Raw genomic sequence first — 23,847 nt, 5'->3', positions numbered from 1 at the left:
GGATTTCCCCTTATTCATCCTATTTCCTTTTGAGATACGATCCCTTATACCCCACTGAAGCCTTTTTAGTTCATTTTTTAGGACCTTTTTTTCTATTCTTCTTCTGGGCCTTTCCAGATTCAGTCACCTTTTTATTAAGGATTCTCTCCTTTTCATCTTCTTTGTCTTTTCTCACAATTCCCAAAGTTCCGGCTATATTGTTCATTCCCAAATTCTGTGTCTCCTTCCTGCCACTGCTTGGTGGAACAGCTGTCTGAATTGGAACGATCTGCATTGGGTGGGATGGCAACTCATTTGAACCTGAAAGAGTGGAAGGGGAAAGAAGACAGTGAGAAGTAGAAGCAGAGCAAGAAAAAGGAGGCTGAAGAGAAGACAGAACCAAATGGGAGGCGGGGGAACTCCCTGAGTGTGATTTATGGTTTTGATCAGGAAAGGAGGCTGACGAATCTCTCCCTTGTCTACGAACAAGGGGGTCTGATTCTGAAGACATTCCGTAGCTTGGATAGATTAACTGGGTCTGTTCGAGAATCTCCACACATCCCCGACTCCCTTTGTCTGCAAACAGGTCTTTAACTCTTTTAAGAGTGAACTCACGAGGGTCTGGATCTACTTCAGTAGCATACGAGCTGAGGGTCGTCCTCTGTGTCTTTTTCACTGGCGGATGGCATGCCAGAGCTCACGGACGGAGTTGGAGCCATGAAAACTTTACCCAGATGCTGGCCTGAACTGGGAGGAGTTGAACCGCCTGACTGAAAGTGGGGGTTGCTGGTGGGCTTAGGGTGCTAGATGGGCCGGAAGACTTATGTGGGCCTTGGGATTGAGAAGAGCAGCCCAAGTTTTCAAACCGGCTGGGAGTTGGGACAAAATTGGCAATCCTGGAATTAGGGGGGGCTTTTGAGATTTGAGACTTTTTAATAAGGGGTTGCACCTGTCCAACTTCTTCACGTCTTTTGAGCTCCACTATGCCTTTAGATTTGGAGGAGAGCTCCTGCACAGATTCACGAGGAGCCACCACCGACTTTTCGACTTCTCTGTGCATGCTCTGCTGCGGCCAGATCTCTGAGCAACAAAGGTGGAAGTGCCATGTGGAGGAGAGACCTTTGGATGAACTGACTCGGAGAGACCGGAAGGTGACTCGTGCGTCTTCTCCACCTCCACAGAGATGTAGTACCAGATGTTTCTATCCAGAACAGGGATTGAATGAGGGATGGCATGAATACCACAGTTTTTCACCCTAATTCTGGCAAAACTTAACTCAGAGAAATTCAAAGATCGGGGATCTTGTCTTCAAGACCTCCGCAGGTGTCTCCTGTCAGAGAAAAGATTTCCTTCGTCCAAAGGTGGAATGGAAGCCCTCTTAACTCGAGCCAACCGTTGAACCTCAACTGATCAGGGGCTGCATCAATCTTTGGCCACAAGCGTTCAATTTGAACCCAGTCACCAAAGACGAAGATTGCTTCGAGATTGGTCCAAGAGATCATCAAGTCCTCTGAAGGGGCAAAGCCAACTGCTTTGTTTTGTTCAAAAGGGCGCAGTTTCAACATGGATTCAGAATGCAAATTTGCAGACAGTCTGGCTTCAACTTCATCCCAACTTAATGCAGGTGTTTTCGTACAGACGAAAGCCAAACTCTAGTTTCCAAATGGCTTTCCCTGATGTGCAATTGAAAGAAACGCAGACCCTCCAGATTTTATGATTTTGCTTTTGACTTGGAGTGATGGAAAGGCTTCTTGCGTGAGATTAGTATGGCGGGGTTTCAATCTAGGTGGAACAGCCCAGTCCAAAATTTGGATGGAGTTCCAGCCACCGGAAGTTGGTTCTTCTGGGATACAAATCTGTCTTACCTTGTCTGCTCAAACGGATGAATCTGCCCCAGGAATTTGATTTAAGTTGTAAATATAGGATTACTCCCTTGAACACTCTCTTACGGTCTGCTATAGGCACCCAAATGCAAAAGTATAAAAGAACAAAAAGGACAAAAATGCCCTTGCACCATAAATATTTAGAGCAAACGAATTAGTTATTTGAAAGAAAACCCCGAAAAACTGACCTGAATGGCATCCCAGTCTAGAAAAACCAGATTTCTTGTCTCGATCAGAACAGTCCAAGAAAGAAGGATATGCCAGTTCGAATAGGTTGAGAAATAAACCCAACTTGATGCTGAATATGAGAGAACAGTCTGAGATCAAATCCAAATAGAACAAACTCGCGTCCACAGTAGCCGTGAGCAGTAACTCGATTATTTGTCTTGGTTCACCAAACTAATTCCCACACTAAACCTGTTCTCATACGAGAGAGAGAGAGCACAGCAGATTTGGGGTGTCTCTAATGACTTGACTGTTTATATTGAAAGATGCAAAAGGACACGTCTATCCTTATAAGGCAATAAATGTTTATATTAAAAGATGCAAAAGGACACTCCTATCCTTACAAGGTAATAAGTAATGTACATATAAAGAATAGAAAATTAATGGTACGACAAGACAGCAAAATTACAATTCAGCTCTCACTATCTTCCTCTCTACACATCCTTCTTCTTTAGGCGGACGATGTCGAGACAAGAGAAACAGACCTGTGGGTTACTGGTAAGTTTTGGTGATGTCATAGGAAACAGGGGAGAATGCAATAAATAATAGGGAAAAGTACGAATACACAATGCAGAATTCTGAATTCCAGCTACCCCCTATAAACCACATCCTGCCCGTGAATTTGGCATCAATTCACGGTCAGGATGCATTCCCCCTGTACTTTGTGGCTAGTAAATTCTGAGCTGGGCTGATTGGTACTTCTCCCTAAATAATACCCCATCTCAGATTTCATGCTTGGATTGTGTCTGAGTTGTTCAGGTGAGGCTCAGTGTAGTAGTACAGAGAGTATGTCTGAATGGTGGTTGTGGAATTTCATTGGTGGTATTGTCAGTGGCTTCTGGTGGCAGTGATGATAGTGGATTTGCTCACGACGATTGGGAATCTAACCCAAAATGAGAAAAAAAAATGAGAGAGACACCAAGTTACAGAACTCTGTAGCTGCCACAACCGGAACAGTTGGCAGAGGGATATTTTAGGGTTCATTTGATTCACAACTGGAATTAAATCAAAAACCATTGGAGTCGGAATCAGAATGGCCTATTCCAATAGTCCGGTTCAGACTGGAATAAGAATGTGAATTGGAATCAGCTGGAATGGGATTTAATTTTCAAGAGAGGGGAAGGGAATGACCATTCCCTCAAATGGGTGAATGCCATTCCACTAGGAATGGGAATGGGATTTCGATTCTGCCCAACCAAACATTTGGAATTGAAATGGGTCATTCCGGTTCCGATTCCAAACCCTATTCCCATGAACCAAACGGGCCCTTAGTCATTATAGGCCGGTTTATTAAAAGATGTTTTGTCTACTTTATTTCAGTTTAAGTAGGGTGCCCCATACTTAATTAGGGATTCTTAGAAACGTATAAATATATCTGGTCAGCTGAGGGGTGATCTTTTTCTATCAAGCTTTGACCTTTCTCTCATTCATTCTTTTCCTTCTCTCCTTCTCTTTCTCTATTTCTTTCTCTCTTGCTCCTCTTTTTCTTCAACCCTAGGGCTGAAACCAGGATAACATGACCATTAACGTGGTACTAGGGCGCTTGTAATCAACCCAAAATTCCTCCACCTCTTGTGTTTCCTCTTCCAGTTCTAGTTAATGACCCCATTCCTATGGTTTTAGTTGTGTCCAAAACTTTCGTCTCCTCCAATACAGATTGCTATTGAACGACCACTAATCATACAAGTGTATACTCACAGACAGGTACCGATTCCTCCTCCAATTTCATTTTCCATTGACACAATTGTACTCGTCATCCGGTTTTTAATTATCTTTTTGTTTCTCACATATCTGCCTCCCATCGCTAGTATGTTTTTCTTTTGTTTTCTCTTTTGTTCTTTGTGCCTGTTCTTATTGAGGTCTTCAAATCCAATCAGATTTCAAATCAGGTTTGGATTTTGCTGAATTCAATCTGTTTACAGCCCTAGGAGAGAGAGTGTGGGAAAGAGGGGGAGAGAGAGTGTGAGAGAGAATGAAAGAGAGAGGGGAAGAGGAGGGAGAGAGATAATTTTTGTTTTATAAGTGGCATAATTGTAGATATTTGAATATTTAATGGAAAATATAACATAGGGTGATAGGCAAATGTCATTATTGCTTTTCGTCTTATATAGTGGCATTATCGTAAATATTTGGATGTTTAATAACAATTATGAAACAGGGTCCTCATAGAGCTTAGAATCCCTTGCATGCCTTTTGAATGTGGGATACCATTTACTGCTGGGAGAGGATGGACATGTAATTGGAAAAGATTCCATTTACTGAGGTTTCAAGTGCTTCTGTATACCCATTTTATTGTATTGACAGAGTTTATCATGGCCTTAGATTTATTGCTATGGCTAGGTGGCGCCGTATCAATACATCAAAGGCTTTGATTTTCTTGTTTCAGTGCAGTGCTAAAACATTGTCTCATCAAAAGTGGTTTGAAAAAAGAATCCTCAAATCAATCAATGGACATGCAATCAGGTTGAAACTCAGCCTGAAAAATAAATTTCAAGCCTTATATAACTGGCTAGGCATCCATCTGTGGAGTGTTTAAAACGATGCCTGCATTCCTAATCGAAAAATAAAAGTATTCCCCTAGCTCCATGTGTCCTTACTCTTGTTATGATTCAAATTGGAGGAAACAAATGTCACATTGATGGGCTAAGCTGGTTTTGTTCTAAACATGATGTGTGCACATTTAAATATTGGCATGTTGTCCATCAGTGGATGGTTACTTCTAGCATGCAGCAGCCGTGGATAGTCCGCTGTACTGGCCACAGCACAGACCACTTGATCATACATTGCTTCCCTTGCTAATATAACTACAAGTGTATATTGATTCTAGGTTGCTTTGATATCTTCTTGATATTGATTCCCCTCGTAGTTTTCAGTATTTCACTCATTTTGTATTTCCGTGGCACAAAAAGAATGAGAACGTGATCAATTTGCCTATTAGTATTGGAGGCAGTAGCATCGAAAACCATGATTTCTCTGATGGGCTACATTACTGGGAACTCGATAACTGTGGCGGATATGTTCCTAAAAGTCCAGATTATTATAAAGGAGTGCAGCCGATCGCAGGAAAAAATTATTGTGTTGTTCTTAATCGGAATAGCTACTGGCAAGGTCTGAGACGAGATATCACCGAAAGTGTCTCCGCAGGTACTACTTATACTGTGTCTACTAATGTTAGAGTTTGGGGTCCTGTTCGTGGATTATCTTCAGTCCAAGCCCAACTAACGATATGGGCACCAGAAGGACGTAAATTTGTACTAATAAGAAGGTAGCAACAATTCCTTTTACATAGTAATAATAATAATGGCCTCATTGGAATTTCTTCATAACATTTTCTGACTGCAGAGTCAATGCATCAATGGACGAGTGGGAAAAGTTGGAGGGCACATTCTTGTTAGAGTCTATACCTGGCAGAGTTTATATTGATTTTGAAGGGCCTCCCCCTGGAGTGAACCTGCTAATAAGTCCAGTTATGGTCTATTCTTCCGGTCTCAATGAACAGGAGGTACGCATCTTTATTGGCTTCTTTTTTCAAACCTAATCAATTTTTCAATAGAGAAATTGGCAGATTTGTGAAACGTGTGGTTATATATAAAATCATTGATCTAAATTCATAGTTCTTGTAGGCATTGTAAGACTTGGGTACCAAGAACTGGTGACCTTTCTAACTCCCTAAGGTTGTGTTTGGTTTGAAAGAAAAGCTAGGGGAACCTATACAAAAATTGCCAACCTTTCCTTTCAAACCAAAAACAGCCTAAGGTAAAAATTATGCTTAAGGGAAAAATATGATACGGAAAGGTTCTGACCAATCCAAATCCCCTGTGAATTATGATTCGGGTCTGAACTACTGATTATAGTTCAGTCCCTCTCAGATTTTTTCATTTCATTCAAAACTGTACAAACGCATTAGGATTTCTGAGGGGGACCGACCAATAAAAACCCCTTGATAATATAGTCTTTTGATATTATACTTGAAGTCCCAATTAAACGACAGTTTTCAGTATGATGTCGTTTTTCATGGGGCTAGACGAGAGAGAGCAGCCTATCCCCAAACCCTTACCAACCACTTCTGCTATAACGTCATTTTAGCAATGCGCTAAAACAATGAGATCAAATCCTTTCAATGCATTGTTTTCATAGCATGTTGAATTAGGTGAACTATAATTGTAAATCCATGGTCAGGATTCTTGATTTTAGCACTGCACGAAAACCATGTTGGGACAAAAGTAAACTCACACCCATAACCATCCAATGATGATTCCAGAGGCCGTACCAATGGGCAAGTTAGCACCTTTGTGGCATGATAGCTTTGACGGGAGCCTATTTATAACTTTCCACATTATATTGTCAACATATATTTGGATGTCAGTAATAGCAAGCTTCTACCATTAAACCTTACTTGTTCCATTTTCTTTTCAATGTTTCTCATCGTGAACTTCATTACTTTTGCTTTAAATGGCAGAAAAAGATCAGAAACAGGATTGATTCCCCTATAAGTTCGGGAGGCAACATCATTCTAAACCACGATTTCCATGAAGGGCTGTCATTTTGGAATCTCCATGCTTGCAATGGATTCGTTGCTACAGAATCAAATTACTATGAAGGAGTGCAGCCATACTCGGGAAAGAACTATTGTGTTACTTTGGATCGGACGGAGGATTGGCAAGGATTGGAACAAGATATTACAGATAGTGTATCACCACGTTCTACTTATATCATCTCTGCGTTTTTGAGGGTCTGGGGTGCTGATCAAGAATCATGTCAAATCAATGCCGCACTGAGACTAGAGTACCCTAACTTTGAAACTGCAAAGAAAATCATTGGAAGGTATTGGAAATTTCATTCTCCTTCTCATGCCTGTTTTTCTTCTTTTTCTTTAGATAAATTATTGGGTAAAATATAAAAGCCTCCCCTGTGTTTTCTAACAATCATAAAACCTCCCCTAAATTTTGACCCTAATAAAAACCTCCCCTATAAATTTGGAAAATATATAATCACCTCCCTTCTATTAAGTTTTAAGTAAGTGTGACACTAAAGTTACAAAAGTACCCTAACTACCATTAGGGGTAAATTCCATCTTTGCCTCCAGTTTCACCTGGCCTGATATTTACTTTTCAAAACCCAACTTCACATGTTTGAGCTTTGACTAGTTATAAGAAATCCGACAACCATCTCCGTTGCAAGATTGTTGTTTCAGACCATAAAACAATTTATCAAGAATCCATGGGAGATAACAGGCCCCTGTGCCAATCCCGAGTACAAGAGCACACTATTGAGAGCTCAGTTCCCCCTCATGCTGCTTATATAATTAGATCTGTGTTACCCACCCAACGTAGCAACACACAAACCCCAATGCCCTCTTGGATGCCATTAACCAAGCTTAGGGTTTCAAAATTAGTTCTCATTTCACAATACATGAGAATCGAACATTGGTTTTCTTAGTTTAATCAGTTCCTTATTTAAACCAAATCTTTATTCTGTTAAACCAATCATTTTGTAGAAAAACTTTGGCATTTTCAAGCCATAATGATGCGTTTATTTTGTGCCTAGCTGCCATAAAATGAGATAACATGTGTTTCCTTCCCATTGTCAAACTGTCTTGTGGTATTTACAGAAAAATAGAAACGCTAACGAACCTGAATTTATAGCAAAATAGGACGCAAGTAAGTGTTTAATCCTTGAAAATTTGAAGAAAGATAAAGCAAATAATGATTATAGTTCAATAAGAGGAAGGAACGTTTGATGCACTTAATTGGGTGAACATGTATAACCAGAAGTTCTACAAATAGAGAACAAGAAAGTTGGTTGGATCAGAGAGAGAGAGAGATTTCTGTACGAGGGAAGCAGGTGGCGAGGCTGTTGTGTATTAGATGCTATAAATAAGATATACATTCTTTCAATGAAGAAAGAGTTGAGCAAGGTGAGTTTCGTTCCAAAATTGAGGTTGTTCTGTCTCAACTGTTGTGTTTATCTCCCGTAAGAAGGCAAAGGATCAATGAAACTCACCTTCATCCAACAAGGAACCAAGGATAGCAGTGTCCTTATGAAGATAAAGAGTGGAATAGCTGGTAAGATTAAAACTCCCTGTCAATCATTTTCTAGGCAAAATAATGAGCTACTGAGCTAGGCACTAACGATAAGATGCAAACGAGTTATTCTGAGATTTGCAAACAAATTTGTTCTCTAAAATGCAGAGTAGGATAATGCATATTCCATGAATTGGTCCATTAGATTCAGCACCTAGCTCAAGCTCTCTGTTGGAGAGTGTTGGAATAGTTTACTTTCCATTTATATTTTTATTCTGTTTAGTTAGGGACATTAGGGTCAATTTATTCTGTTTAAAATAGCTTTTTTGTCACTGTTTATGATTAACTACAACAGGGGCACAAGGGTCTTTTCCCTTTTAATTATGGCCGCCCTATATAACATTATAGTCTGGCGCCACCTGATTGAGTTCTTTTTGCCAAAAAACTCTCTTATCTTCTCCCTTCTATCTTCTTTCTCTCCTTCCTTCTTGTTTCCTACTGTTCTTTCTCTGTTAAGATGGTATCAGAGCAGTTCTACTAGGTTTGAGAGAAGATCAAACAAGGTTTTTCCCTTTCATCCTGCTCTCTTCTCTAGACAGATCAGAAAAGTTGACCTATGACTGGTACAAGTTTTCTACCTTTGTTTTCTCTCTTATCTTGGTTGTGTACCAAGTGAAAACTCTATAAAGCAAGTCTGCTGAATGCTGTCAGAAAAATTGAGGTTCAGACTGCATTGTGTGGTCCTGTATCTGAGAAGGGGATATCTGTAAATCATGGATGACCTGTTATTTCCCAGTTTTGGTGTAATTAGAGCATTCTGAGGGTCTCTCCTGGTGGTTAATGTGCTTAGAATTGGTTTAATTAGAGTTTTTTGGAACCGTTAATTCTGTACAAGTCTGAAATCAATCTAAAGATACCTTTTTTTTTGGAGAATTGGTGCTGGTCTGTGTTCAGATTGTGTCCAAACTGAAGTGTGCATGTGGGCTGCTTCTTTGGTGTGTTTCTAGGAACTATTTTTGGTGTCAGGAGGGATCCTAAGTTGTTTGTTCAAATTGAATAATGGATCTAACCATGTCCTCTGAGAATTCTATAACTTTTGGGGTTTCAGGAGGTGAAAACAGAATGAGCGGTGGTATGGATATGAGTTTCCCCATGGCTGTAATTCCCTTTATTGGACTAAACTACCTTGAATGGTATAGGGGAGTTAAACTCTACATTACTTCTAGGGGGAAAATAAGGTATATTAATGGTAAAGTAAAGGAACCAAGGACTAGAAGTGCTGAATATGACAAGTGAAGCCAAAATTGCATGGTGATGTTATGTGGGTTGAAACAGCTTATGAAATATGGGAACAAGCAAAATCTACCTATTTGGAGTAGAGGCACTATGTAAAGATATACAATTGCAAGCTAAATCCTCCACTTGCAAGCAGGGGGACAGAAGTATCTCAATGTACTACTCATATTTAACATCAATTTGGAAGGAATTGGATCATTATCAAAATGTGAATTTGAAGTGTGTTGAAGATGCAAAGACCTACAAGTCACTTGTCTTCCAGCAACGAGTATTTGCTTTTCTTTGGAGTTGAATACTACATATGAGTCTATTAGTGTACAAATCTTGGGAAGTAGGGACTTACCTTCAGTTTAAGAAGTTTATGCCTTGGTTTAGTCTAAAGAGAGTAGAAGAAGTGTGATGAATTGTGTAGAGGGAGATCCAATTGCACTAGCAATCTAAGGAGGTACAAATTCAAATGTCAAATGCTTTTTTAAGAAGGGTGATTCATAGAAGAGAGTGAATGACAAGGACAAGCTTTAGTGCACTCACTATCAAAAGTCCAGGCAAACTAGAGAGATATGTTGGGGCCACCATGGGAAGCCTAAATGGGCTCAGGAATTGAGTAAGAAATCAACATTTTATCAGTGCAAGAAACCAGCCCAGTAGAATCAGGAGCGGCACTCAAGTTCTGACCCCAAGGAAGAGATTGTCAACTCTTTTTGTGACCATTTGGAGTTAATGTGATAGGACACCGCCAAATGGATTTTGGCCTTACTCCTTCTATCTCTGTGTTTACATTAGGTAACACTACTACTGCTTTCCATGTATCATCTCATACATTTGATTCCCCCTGGATAATTGACTCTAGAACCTCAAATCATGACTAGTAAGTCAATTTTATTTTAGACATATAACCTCCTCTTTAGGAGGGATAAGGTGAGATTAGTTGATGAATCATTCTCCACCATAGTCGGCCAAGGAACCATCTTCCTTCCTTTCGGTATATAAATTTCCTATCAATTCTCCACCTAGGATTTGGCAGATGGTCTTTACGTGTTGGAGAATAAAGCCACTCTTGTGGCTACAAAGTCCTTAAGTTCATCTAGTGAGAGCCATGCCTACTTATGGCATAGTCATCGTGCTCATCTTTCTTTAGAGTCATTTAAACTTATGTTTCCAAAGTTATTTAAGCCTTTGTCAGTTAGTGAGTTACAATGTCAGACATGTCAATTGATCAAACATTGTAGTTCTTTTCCTTTAAGAAATAAAAGATCTGAATTTTTGTTTCATATTGTTTATTCTGATATTCGGGGCCTTGTTACTCTATTTTCTGAGACTGGATATAAGTATTTCATTACTTTGATTCATGACTATTCTAGACATACTTGGGTTTCTCCTATGTGATCTAGAGACGAAGTTTCAAAGGGGCCTAGTTTCTCTCTCTCTCTCTCTCTCATCTGGGAATCACATTCCCTATTTTAGAAAACTGCATTTTCAAGAATCATTCTTGAAACAAAACCTGACAAGATCTGAAACCAATAGGAAGTACAGGATATACCTGATACGAAGTAGTAGTAACTCCCAATGAAGGTGTTCTCTCCCAAGGAGAAGACCAAAACCTGCTTTTAATGAAGATGACACAGTGTGTGGTGAAGCAGGATTAGTAGGGTGGCTTTTCAGCAAGAACCGGAATTCTTTAGCAAGAAACGAACAGGGGCTAGTGAGCACAACTTCAGATTGTTTCTTCAACCAAGAAACAATATCAAGAACCTTTCTTGATCAATTCCACAAGTGGAGATCGAACTGGGTAGGGATGGCAAGAATATGAGAGAATTTTGCAGATTGCTATGTCTAAAACTGAGGAATGGTCCCCTATTTATAGTCTTCTTTGGATCAACCTCCTAATCTAATTAGGAGAGAGTTTCTTGATCCAAATTTGATATTTGGATTTGGACTCTTAAATGGATAAGACTTATCTTATCCTTCAGCTAATCCTGATCAGATTAACTAACTTAAGCCCAGTTCAAATTAGGCTTTAGGCCCATTAAGTTTCTGTGCTCACTTACTTCTTAACCTGCTGCCCAGTTGGTTCTCTTTGTATGGCATGGGACTCTTGCATCGATTTGCACATCAGCCACATGGGTTCAGCCCAGCCTTTCTTACAAGGCCTGGCTGAATTCACTGTAGGAGACAGTGAACCCCTGAGTCCATCACCATGGGCTCTTAATGGGCCCAACATTAACACTAAATGATTCTTGGATCCAGCCACCTTATAAAAATCCAAGAACTGTGGGCAGATGTAAGATTAACCCATCAAGTATTGCCCTCAATGGTTTTACACTTAACTTCCTAGTCCATAATGATCAAACACTGCCCGACAAGAGAGGGCCTCTCCCTCAACTACAAGGTACAGTGCTGCACTCTCTACTTACATGGATCCCAGGAATTAAAACCTTTTGCAAACATTTTGAAAGAATAATATATATCTATATAAATATATTTTGCAAAAAACAAATTTGAACGTTTGAAATCAACTGCCGACAGTTTAAGTTTCCATCAGAGAGAGTGTATTCCCTGATCATTCAATTTGTTTGACAAAGGGGTTGATCTAGTCGCTATGATCACCCACTCAGATGAATTCTCGGACTATTCTAACATACCCAAGTTTTGACCCCCTCTAAGAATTTCGTTGATTGGCATATCAAAGACATCCCAATCCAACACCTAGTGTAGTATCATAATCGAGTCTAGGGATCAGGTGTAATATTCTCGTTTTGCCTAACTATCTCCAAGGCCCAGGGCAATAATGGAATTTGGTTTGGTTCAGGGTTTCAAGAAAACCCACACTGCATGTACCTTAGGTCTCACCCTGGCAATTGAGACCCAACCAACTTGGCGGCATTTCAGTGCTAACCTTGGCAGGATAAATCTCCCTAGATCTATCTAACGGTTATGAAAATTCTAAACTAACATGAGTCTCACAAGTGTCCAGTTTAAAGGTATTACACAAACACACCAAATCACATGAATCAATTATATACTTTATCCATTTACCTAAATGACATATGTACATCAATCTGATTGTAGCTAAGGGCATACATTGTCTAACAAAAAAGAAGGGGGTGGAGCCCCTGTTTTAGTCCAACAATATGATTCAAACCAAGAAAGGAGAACGGTTTTAGTCCAACAAAAAGGAAGAGGAGAAAAATGGGCGTAACCATTGTTTTAAACCAATGGAAAAAAGAGAACAAAACGGAGGAAACTGATTAACTCACCTTGACTTGGTTCAATTTTTTTGTCAAAGTGAAACCCTTGAGATTATTTTGTTTCTACTTGCAACAAAAACATGATAACATGCAACATGTCCTATTACAAAAACTAAAACCAACCAATAAAATATTTTATATTTTATATATTTATTTTTATTTAAGAATTATTGTATATTATATATGTGTTTCATTCCCCTAAGCATGTGCCTAATACATTTTTTCTTGGCATATGCGTGAGGCTCTCTTTGACAACTATGGTATAGAAATGTTTTTCGTCTAAAATGTTAATGGAAGAAAGGCAATTGTATATGTGTTTCAGTCCCCTAAGCATGTGTCTAATACATTTTTTCTTGGCGTTTGGTCGAGGCGCTCTTTGAAAGCGCCTAGTCGCTTACGCATTTTGCCTTGACAACTATGGTATAGAAGTGTTTTCCATCTAAGAAGTTAATGGAAGAAAGGCAATTGTATATTTTTTTAAAACTATTGGGGAGGTTTTTGTTAAAATAAAAATCCAATGGAGGTTCATATGATTATCAGAAAACTCAGGGGAGGTCTTTATATTTTACCCTAAATTATTTATACCTCCCTTCAGATTTTGTTCATATATTTATGCTACTTCTCAAGTTTATCAAATACTCCTTTTAACCATGAAGCAATAGGTCATTTGTTAATGAAAGTATGGAATTAATTATGACAAAAATTGATCTTTTATCAAAGATGCTCTCAATAATAATTGTGCTCCAAAATGCACATTTTGAAATTGACAAAAATACCCTCATCTGTAAATATTAAATACAGTTATACCATATAAAATCTTTAATTCCATTTTGTTTTTTCTGAACTAAGTTTTAAATTTTCTTTTCCATGTTAATGTTATTGTAGAAAAAGATTTTCCTTTTAAGATTTATGAATAGGAGCCTTGTACACATGCAAGTATTGTCAGCGATCCTACCTAAATTAGATGGTGGAGTATTCTTGTACAAAAGACTTGTTTGCTTGATTATAAAAAGGAAAAGAAAAAAGGACTTGTTTGGCTAGCAGCATTGCCCATCATGTAATTGGTTGTTTGTTGACATTTTGTGGATATAGAGTTACTGTCAAAGCGGATTCTTGGGTGATGTTGGATGGCACGTTCTTATTGGAAACCATGCCTAGGCAGGTCATATTTTACTTTGATGGGCCGGCTCCTGGTGTAGTTCTACTCATAGACTCAGTTGTGATTGAAGAGCATAAGGTATGCATCTTGTCACTATTACTTTTCAACCTAATTTAAATTCAAGCATGGCTTTCCAACTCAAATTTTTACTTGGCTCTACAAGGCTAGGAATGAAGTGGACTCCAGAGTAGTAGAATTGAATCAAAGCACATTACATTTTTAGAAATCTTTAGCATGTGACTATTTTATATTATATTTTGGTTCTATTACAAATTTTATACACCCATAATCACATCCAAACATAAAAACTATTGTCTACCAATGAGAAAGTAGTATGAGGCATAAACAATATTTGACTTTCATTAATTTATTTAAAATTTCTATGTAAAAGTGCAAAAGCTAAAATATCTATAATATGAATTTTTAAGCACCCAACACATCTCTCTAGCATCCTAAATGGTTCATATATTGATATTAGCATAAATTCACAAAAATGAGATGAGAATTTTTTAGTAATTAATTATTATTGCTATCACGACATGAGAATTGCCTTCAATTGTAATACTTAATGCACTGGCATGGGAGTATAGTGGTCATTTCCCTATGTATTACACTCTTAGGCCTTGTTCATTTTCTGGGAAGTGGGGGCTGGTAAGTTGGTGGGTCCCACAGAAAAAGAAATAAACCCATGTTCATATTTTGGTATTAGTGGGTCTCACAAAAAAGAATCATTCCCAAGTGACTCATTTACCTGGGAAAGTAATGCCCTCTTGAGACTTGGATAAATCACTTAACCATCCATGCAGAAACTTGCCAATACGTGATCGGACAATATTGTCCCTTCAATAATGTAACATTTTTGATAAGATGGTCATTATACACATTTATTTGGGAATAAAAGAACATTGATAAGTGCACTTATCTGGTAAGTGTTCCTAGGAAACACTTTCCTGGATAAGTGCATTTACCCAGGTAAATGACTTATTGAGATGCCAATGAGACCTTGATATAAATAAGATAGTGGGTGTAACGACTCTCGTAACATTCTCTGGAAAATTGTCTTTTCCTCTATTGTTCTTACGTTGTTCATCCCAATTCTGAATAAAGTAGGAGGGTTGTGTCAGGCTGGCAGCTGGAACAAAACCTTTGCCAAGCTCCTATGATCATGGATCTTAATTTGTCCTTTTGTGTTTATGCTAGGGCATTCTTTGGAAGCAATGTGCTATACCTTAGCCTAGGTGTAGTGTCAAATGGGCAAGGATAATATTAGGACAGTCCTCAGAAATGACCTGCCACGCAATGCTTGGTATGGTGTTAAAGGCAACAGTTCTTGCATCCTTCTAGAGGGAGGTGGGTCAAAAAGCAAGAGGCTTGTTACTACTTTTCATGAAGAAAACTGTTTAGATTTATGCTATTCATGAGATGAATGAAGTTGCCATGAGAAGATGTGTGATTCAACCAAGTATAGTGACAAGTTCAGATTAATCATAGTGAAAGGTGATTCAGATAATGGTCAAGTTAAATACCAAAACAAAAAAGAAAAAATAATGATTAAGTTGGTAAATTTTCTCTTTTCTGGTACTACTTCAGATCGATTATTGTGTGTGAAGCTAGTTTAAGGCTCCTTTTTGGTTTGGTTTATATATTTGTGCGAGGGCATGGACTCCAGACCAATAATCATGGTGTCAATAGACTTACATGTTCATCTAGATAAATGGAAGTGGTAAACATTTTGTTTGGGCCGAATTACTTGAAGTTTTGCTTAAAGTGAAAAGGCATATATGTTGAGAAATGGTGTTAACAAATTAAGATAGGGGGAGAAACCCTTGGTAGTATACTACTCTATGTTAAAAATACTTTGGCAAGAGATAGATTTGATGGAGACAGTAGTTTGGAAAAATACAAAAGATTTTGAGACGTGTAGAAAATTGGTGGAGAGAAATAGGGTCTTTGAATTCTTGATAAAGCTCAACCCTAAGTACAACATTACTATGCAAAATGTCTTGTCCAAAGATGATATCACTCTATCAAAGCCATTACTATGGTTAGTGGTGAGGAAAGTAGGAAGTAGGTACAAGTTCAAGGTGTAGCACCACATTACCTTTTTTCTAATGTTGAAATAAAACCTAAAGTAGTTGAGGAGAAGAATGATATTATTTCTGAATGTTGCAAGAACTTGAAGCACATAAAGGACACTTGTTGAAAGTTACCCCCTTACCTTTTACTAGCATGTTTCAAAAATTTCAACGAAATCTACTACTGAGCAGCTTGCAGTAGTGAAGATTGATTTTAAGTATGGAAGGTTGATTAATCATCTTTAGAACAGTAGGAAGATTTAGAGATGTGAAGGAGGAGGAGGAGAAGGAAAAGGAAAAGAAAGGTTGTGTCGAGAATGCTTAGTGTGTTACTGTTCACACCAAGAGACTTTTCATCTAACCTCCTGAGAAAAATTACAAAGGGGCCCTTGTATAGGCGCCCAAATACAAACATACATAAATGCCCTTTCATTTAACCTCTTGGGTTTTGGTTTTTACTCATAGTACCTATGGGCAATATTGGTAATAAAAGAGTTTGAAGGTATTAACGTCCCTTAACAGTACACTAGCGATGGTCCTATTTCTGTTATTCTGAGCCAATCAACAAGACGTGTAAGTAGGCATAGGGAAGAGGTTATCAAACCCATGGGTGCAATTACTAGTTCAGTTTTCATATTTCTATTACCACTCTCCACTGGTAGTGAATAAAGTAATTGGATAAAGAAACTCCCAATATGCACTTACAATTTGTGAAGCCACTTTTTGGAACATCTATGTTATGGACGCCTTCCTCGAGAAGACGTACCATCGTTGTCGGCAGCAACAGGCCCCAGGCCCACCGCCAGCAGCGGCAAGGATTCAGTGATGCTCATCCTACCCAGTTCGGCAACAGCAGCCTTATCTAGATTAGATTAGCTCATTTTGCTTGTTCTTATCTCTTATCTTATCTTGTTAATAGCTTATCAGATTAGGATTAGCTTAGCTTATCTTATCTTGTTAGTAGCTTATCAGATTAGGATTAGCTTATCTTATCCTTAGCAAGATAGAACTGGAAGTCTCCCTATTCAACAAGGAGACTCCCCTTGATTAGGACTCTTGTAATCTCCTATTTAAGGAGACCCCATTATTGAATGAGATATTAAATTATTCAGTCAAGAGTGAGTTAGGAGAGTTGGTGATTTCTTGGACAAATCACCAAAGGCGCCAAGATAGGTTCATCACGAGCAGGAAGGAACAAGGGAAAACAGGAGGTTTTCCCCGTGGACCGACCCGTGACGAGATCCTATTCCCGGGCCCTCAACAACTTGGTATCAGAGCAAGGCGTCATGGGAGATCTGGAGCAGCTACCTTCCAAGGTCCATGACCTCGAGCACCAACTCGTGGAGCCAACTCCGAAGTTTGTGAGATCAAAGGTGAAGTGCGAGAACTGCGGCGACTAATGGAGATGTTTCTTTCCAGCAGGGAAAGGAACTCTAACGGAGGGACAGCAGCTAACGACCGCCAGCCAGATCTGCCAGAGTATTCCGGCGAACAGCAGTCCGTCGGCCATGGAGCAGCCATCATCCCCAAGTACAGCAGGTTGGAGTTCCCATCGTACAACGGCAACGGAGACCCCCTAAGCTGGCTGTATCGCTGCGAGCAGTTCTTTCGGAATCAACGGACAAATGACCAGGACAAGGTAAGCCTAGCCGCCTTTCATTTAACAGAAGAAGCACAGCTTTGGTTTTATCGGTTAGAGCAAGAAGAACCCGGGCTCAGTTGGCCCCAGTTTAAATCCTATTGCCTTCTTCGGTTCGGACCCCCATTGACCAGCAACCCACTGGGCGAGCTAATTAACCTTAAACAGACCGGAACAGTTGCTGAATACCAGCGACAGTTCCAAACCCTCCTCGCGAGGGCATCCTCCGTGCGACCATACCAGCAAGTAGATATGTTCACAGCAGGGTTAGCAGAACCCCTGTGAGTGGATGTTGAGATGCAGAATCCCCCAAATTTGGTCACAGCCATGAACTTAGGCCGCGCATTTGAGCGCAAGCTGTAGCTCAGCCGTGGAATTTTTAATGTGGGTCGTCCACCGAACTCGTGGGTGCCCCCAAGACCAGCAACAACGACCCCCTCTTCTGCTACCAGCCGGGAAATGAAGCCTCCCACGCCCACAACCTCTAGAGCAGTGACGAGTACAGGCAGTAACATGGTCACTCCTCCCATCAAGCGCTTGACCAGGGCAGAAATGGCAGAGTGCTGAGCGAGAGGTCAATGTTTCAACTGTGATGACCTCTACTCGGCAGGACATAGATGCAAGAGGCTTTTTTGCCTTCTCATAGATGAGCAAGAGGAGGAGGAAGGGGAACCCGTCACATTCGAACCAGAGATCTCTCTCCATGCGATCACCGGTATTAAAACCTCTCAGACCATGCAGTTACAGGCACAGATCGCAGGTCAGCCGATGCGCATTCTCGTCGATTCAGGGAGCACACACAACTTCATAAGTGAACATGCAGCCCTGCAGTTAAAACTACCAATGGAACTCCGGCCGCGACTACAGGTAGCCGCCGCAAATGGTGAAAAAGTTCACAGTCCAGGGATTTGTAAGGACGTCCCAGTACAGGTCAATTCTGAACTAATTCTTGTTGATTTATTTGTACTCTCATTGGATGGGCTCGATATTGTTCTTGGGGTCAAATGGTTAATTACCCTAGCCCCGATTTTGTGGGACTTCAGCGCACTCACCATGACCTTCCACCTGAATGGTAAGCAAGTTTCATGGCACGGTTGCAGGGTTAAAGAAAAGACACCGCAGGTTCATGCACTCCAGACAGAACCGGCAGCCATGGAAAAACTTCTCGCCGAGTTTTCAGATCTATTCCAGGAACCGAAGGGCCTTCCCCCTTCCCGAGGTTGCGACCATCGTATTCCTTTGGTGGCGGGTTCAGCACCAGTTGTTGTCAGGCCTTATCGCTACCCTCACTTACAGAAGGATGAGATAGAAAAACAATGTACAGCGATGCTGAACCAAGGGATCATACGCAAAAGTCACTCCCCATTCTCTTCGCCGGTTCTGTTGGTGGCGAAGCAGGATGGAACATGGAGGTTCTGTGTTGACTATAGAGAACTCAATGACCGGAGGATCAAAGATAAGTTCCCTATTCCCGTTGTGGACGAACTGCTGGACGAGTTGCATGGTGCCCAGTATTTCTCTAAGTTGGACCTCAGGTCCGGATATTTCCAAGTTCACATGGCTCTCGGTGACGTGAAGAAGACTGCTTTTCGCACCCACCATGGCCACTTCAAATTTTTAGTCATGCCATTCGGACTCTCCAATGCACCATCTACATTTCAGGCACTAATGAACGAGGTATTCCAGCCCCATCTGCGTAAATTTGTTTTAGTTTTCTTTGATGATATCCTCGTTTACAGCAAATCATGGGTAGAGCATGTCCACCATCTGAGGACCGTTTTCGTACTCCTACGCCAACACAGCTTATTCTTGAAACGGTCCAAGTGCTCCTTCAGGGAACGACAGGTTCTTTACCTCGGCCACATCATCCATGGGCAGGGTGTAACAGTTGACAGTTCCAAGATTCAGGCTATAACAGAATGGCCCAAACCTCAATCCGCCAAGGCCTTACGCGGGTTCCTCGGTTTAACGGGTTACTACCGCAAATTTGTACAGAACTATGGAGTGTTGACAGCCCCGTTAACCAACCTGTTGAAGAGAAACTCCTTCCGGTGGGACGACGCAGCTGATGAAGCTTTTCTGTCACTGCGAAATGCACTGTCTTCAACCCCTGTCCTGCAATTACCTAATTTCGCCCTCGAATTTACAGTCGAGTGCGATGCTTCCGGAGTGGGTATCGGGGCCGTACTACAGCAGCAAGGGCACCCGATCGCTTTCTTCAGCCGCAGATTGGCCGACCGGCATCTGAAGCTTCCAGCCTATGGGCGCGAACTAATCGGCCTTGCCCGAGCCATCCAGCACTAGAGGTCGTATTTGTGGGGATGGTCGTTCATCGTCAAAACTGATCATTACAGCCTCAAATACTTGTTAGAGCAGCGTCTCACCACTTCCCCTCAGTAGCATTGGGTTAGCAAACTGCTCGGGTTTGACTTCCGGGATCCTCTAATCGTGCAGCTGATGCCTTGTCTAGGCAAGAAGAAGACGCGATGGTTCTATGTAGCATTTCCCAACCTCGGATCTCTCTGTTTGACGACATTAAGAAGGCAGCACCACAGTCCCCGGAATGGTCGCTCTTACTGCAGAAGATCCAGACCGGCACGGCCGACCCCGATTGGTCACTTCACGACGGGTTGGTACTGTATAAGGGACGAGTCCATCTTCCAGCAGACTGCCCGTTGATTCCCACCATCATCACCAGCATCCATAACACCACCCATGAGGGCATTCAAAAAACACTACACCGCGTCCGGACTGATTTCCATTGGCGAGGTATGAAGACTTCTATTCGAGATTTTGTCCAGAATTGCTCCACATGCCAACAACACAAATGGGAAAACCTACACCCGGCAAGCCTCCTTCAGCCCCTTTCCATCCCATCGCAGATCTGGGCAGACATCTCCATGGACTTCATTGAGGGACTTCCCAAGGTAGGGGGCAAATCAGTTCTCTTTGTGGTAGTCGACCGCTTCTCTAAATACGCGCACTTCATTCCTCTATCACACCCGTACAGTGCCACTTCGGTTGCCCTCGCCTTCTTTACACGTATCTTTCGCTTACATGGGTTGTCGGAATCCATCGTCAGCAATAGAGACCCGGTCTTCACTAGTGCCTTCTAGAAAGAGTTATTTCGACTACACGGCACCACCCTGGCCTACTCATCAACTTACCGGCCACAAACCGACGGTCAGACGGAAGTGGTTAACCGCACTATCGAGATGTACCTCCACTGTTTCGTAGGCGATCAACCTCGACGGTGGTTGGAATGGCTTCCTTGGGCCGAGTACTGCTACAACACAGCCTACCTCCTCCCTCGGCATGACTCCCTTTCGTGTCGTTTACGGCAGGGATCCTCCCCGCTTGCTGTCCTACGAGCCCGGATCTACTCGCTTGGACGCAATCGATCACTCCTTACAGGACCGCGACGCCCTCCTCGCCGGCGTCCACATTCGCTTACAGCAGGCCCAGCTCCGCATGAAGCTCCACTATGATAAGCACCACCGGGAACTGCCGTTCGATCCAGGACAATTTGTTTGGTTGAAGCTCCAGCCCTACCGGCAGCGCTCCTTCCACCACAAGGCTGCCCCGAAGCTGGCCCCTAAGTTCTATGCGCCCTACAAGGTTCTGCGATGGATTGGCAGTGTGGCCTACCAACTAGAATTTCCAGAGACTAGCCGAATTCATGATGTCTTCCACATCTCCTTGCTGAAACCATTTACAGGTGTTCCCCCGGACCAAGTTCCCTCCCTGCCACTCTTGAAAGATGGCAAACTGGTCCCCCAGCCTAAAACTGTCACCCGCTCTCGTTTCAATCGTGGAATCCTTGAAGTCTTGGTGGAATGGTGTGATCTATCACCAATAGAAGCCACATGGATCCCATTGGCAGAGTTCCAAGCCACATATCTAGCTTTCGAGCTTGAGGACAAGCTCGTAGTCCAGGAGGGGAGTAATGTTATGGACGCCTTCCTCGGGAAGACGTACCATCGCCGCCGGCAGCAACAGGCCCCGGGCCCACCGCTAGCAGCAGCAAGGATTCAGTGATGCTCATCCTACCCAGTTCGGCAACAGCAGCCTTATCTAGATTAGATTAGCTCATTTTGCTTGTTCTTATCTTATTGTTCTTATCTCTTATCTTATCTTGTTAATAGCTTATCAGATTATGATTAGCTTAGCTTATCTTATCTTGTTAGTAGCTTATCAGATTAGGATTAGCTTATCTTATCCTTAGCAAGATAGAACTGGAAGTCTCCCTATTCAGCAAGGAGACTCCCCTTGATTAGGACTCTTGTAATCTCCTATTTAAGGAGACCCCATTATTGAATGAGATATCAAATTATTCAGTCAAGAGTGAGTTAGGAGAGTTGGTGATCTCTTGGACAAATCACCAAAGGCACCAAGATAGGTTCATCACGAGCAGGAAGGAACAAGGGAAAACAGGAGGTTTTCCCCGTGGACTGACCCGTGACGAGATCCTATTCCCGGGCCCTCAACAATCTACCATAAATAATCTCCATATAAATCCAGTTATATGGAATTTCTTTTTCTTTTGTTTTTTATTATCAGTTCTTTTGTTTTGAAAGTTTTTCCAACTCCAACAACAGAGTACTAGATTTGTTAATGTACAATTCGTCTTTGAAGTTCTGAAAGTTTTTTCTGTTTTGAATGTTTTTGGTTAAAAGAAATATAATTGGTTGGAGAATCCTGAAGAGCTTCCAGATTGTAGCATATTACTATAATTCTAAGTTTTTTTTTCTCCTTGTTTGGAGATATGTTCGACCCACTGATCAATACATAAAGAGCATCATATAAGTCCAAAGCAGGGAATGAATCCAGAAAAGGAGCTTGCTGAACACATTTTTTTATGCTTCTGCTATAATACAAATTTGCACTACTAACAAACAGTTGGTGTTCACAAAAGCAAGTTCAAATTGAACTATTCAATTGGTCAATTATAACTTACCCGATGTGGCCATATCTCCTCTGAAAGAGTTACGAGGCTTTTCAACGAAAGTAATGAAGGCCAGGTCCCCTCTATCTCAATTTACAAAGACTGAGCTAAGTGCATAACCATGAATGTGGGCATTTTTAGGATGGCATTTATTTAATCGCCACCATATGTTAGTTTCAGTTGAAAATTTATATTTGCCACTACATACAGGTGTTTTCAACCCACCATTAACCTCTCACTCACTCTCTCTTTCTCTCAATTTTTAATATAAAAACCTTTATTACCTCAAATCTCAATTTTTTAATATAAAAATTAAGAAGTTAAGCTAAAATTATATATACCGTTGGAATAAATGAATCCAAAAGTGAGCCATGAAACACTCGTACCGGCGGATGTTAAAAAACTGATTAAATTGATATAATAATATATCGACAGAGTATGAATTCCGTCGTATAGTATGCAACTATAGTGACATATTACGAATTCCGTCAATATTGTGTGGAATTACATACAAAATAATACAAAATCCAAGGTTTGTATTCTGTCAATATGCACTCTACATATTTGTATTGTACTCTTTCCAAACTGAGCCTAAAGTGCAAATTATGCAACTCTGGCATGTTCAAAAGTTATGTCATGTAATCTCCTTGTATTACATTACTCACTGCTATCGTCCGTTTTGATCTATCTCTTCAGGACAGTGTCGAGGTAGGGAGTAGCATGGATAAAATCCATGAAGATAACGTAGGAAATGAAGCCTACACCAATCACATCTCTCACCATTAGTTGACATTCAAAGTATGCTAAAATGATGATGATGATGACCACAGGAAAACAATAAAGATGCAAGGATAGAACAAAAAAATGGGATGGGGGATAGGGATGTGGAGGTTTTATTGACTTATTTACCTTATTATTCCTTAATTTTAATTGATATCTGGAATCTAGACCATGGTTTGAAATTTGAAGTTAGCTTATATTAGAAAGGATCCATGCAAAGAATGGACTGGTGTTAAAAACATCTATATTTTGCAGTGGAATTTACTTTTATGTGCAGTTTGTGTAAGTGACCTTACTAATGTTAAATAAATTTGTGTATTTATTGTTCAGCAAAAGAATTAATGGTTTTAAAATGACTTTCTTGGAATGTTGTCTTTAGATATATTCTTACAATTTTTATTATAAAAAATAAAAAACTTTGATGGTCTTTCAAGCAATGAGAAACTGGACAAAAATGGATCATATCAGAACATGTAGATCCATAATTGGTTTTGTAATGCTTGAATGCAAATGTTATTCATTAAATCTAGAACAAGATTGATTAGATATGAAAATTGAATACCATTATTAGAAAAAATTAGAACTCAAAATATTT

General features: G+C 40.6%; 1 protein-coding gene across 5 annotated transcripts in view; it reads left to right on the top strand.

The window, feature by feature from the left end:
* The window catches only part of LOC104596787 (endo-1,4-beta-xylanase 2-like), a 77,231-nt gene extending 53,634 nt beyond the window's left edge, over nt 1-23,597 (top strand). For all 5 annotated transcript variants that reach the window (XM_010258076.3, XM_010258078.3, XM_010258075.3 and 2 more), the window contains 5 exons: nt 4,997-5,352; nt 5,430-5,589; nt 6,547-6,911; nt 13,747-13,891; nt 23,169-23,597. In XM_010258076.3, coding sequence (XP_010256378.1) covers nt 4,997-5,352; nt 5,430-5,589; nt 6,547-6,911; nt 13,747-13,891; nt 23,169-23,258 — 1,116 coding nt within the window. In that variant the 3' untranslated portion in view covers nt 23,259-23,597. The remainder of the gene's footprint in view (nt 1-4,996; nt 5,353-5,429; nt 5,590-6,546; nt 6,912-13,746; nt 13,892-23,168) is intronic.
* The last annotated feature ends 250 nt before the right edge of the window (nt 23,598-23,847 follow it).

The sequence above is a fragment of the Nelumbo nucifera genome, chromosome 5 (genome assembly GCF_055504915.1).
Source record: "Nelumbo nucifera cultivar China Antique chromosome 5, China Antique-T2T, whole genome shotgun sequence".
NCBI classification, from domain to species: Eukaryota; Viridiplantae; Streptophyta; class Magnoliopsida; order Proteales; family Nelumbonaceae; genus Nelumbo; species Nelumbo nucifera.
The sequence above is the reverse complement of the archived record's forward strand: the minus strand, read 5'-3'. Positions and strand labels throughout refer to the sequence as shown.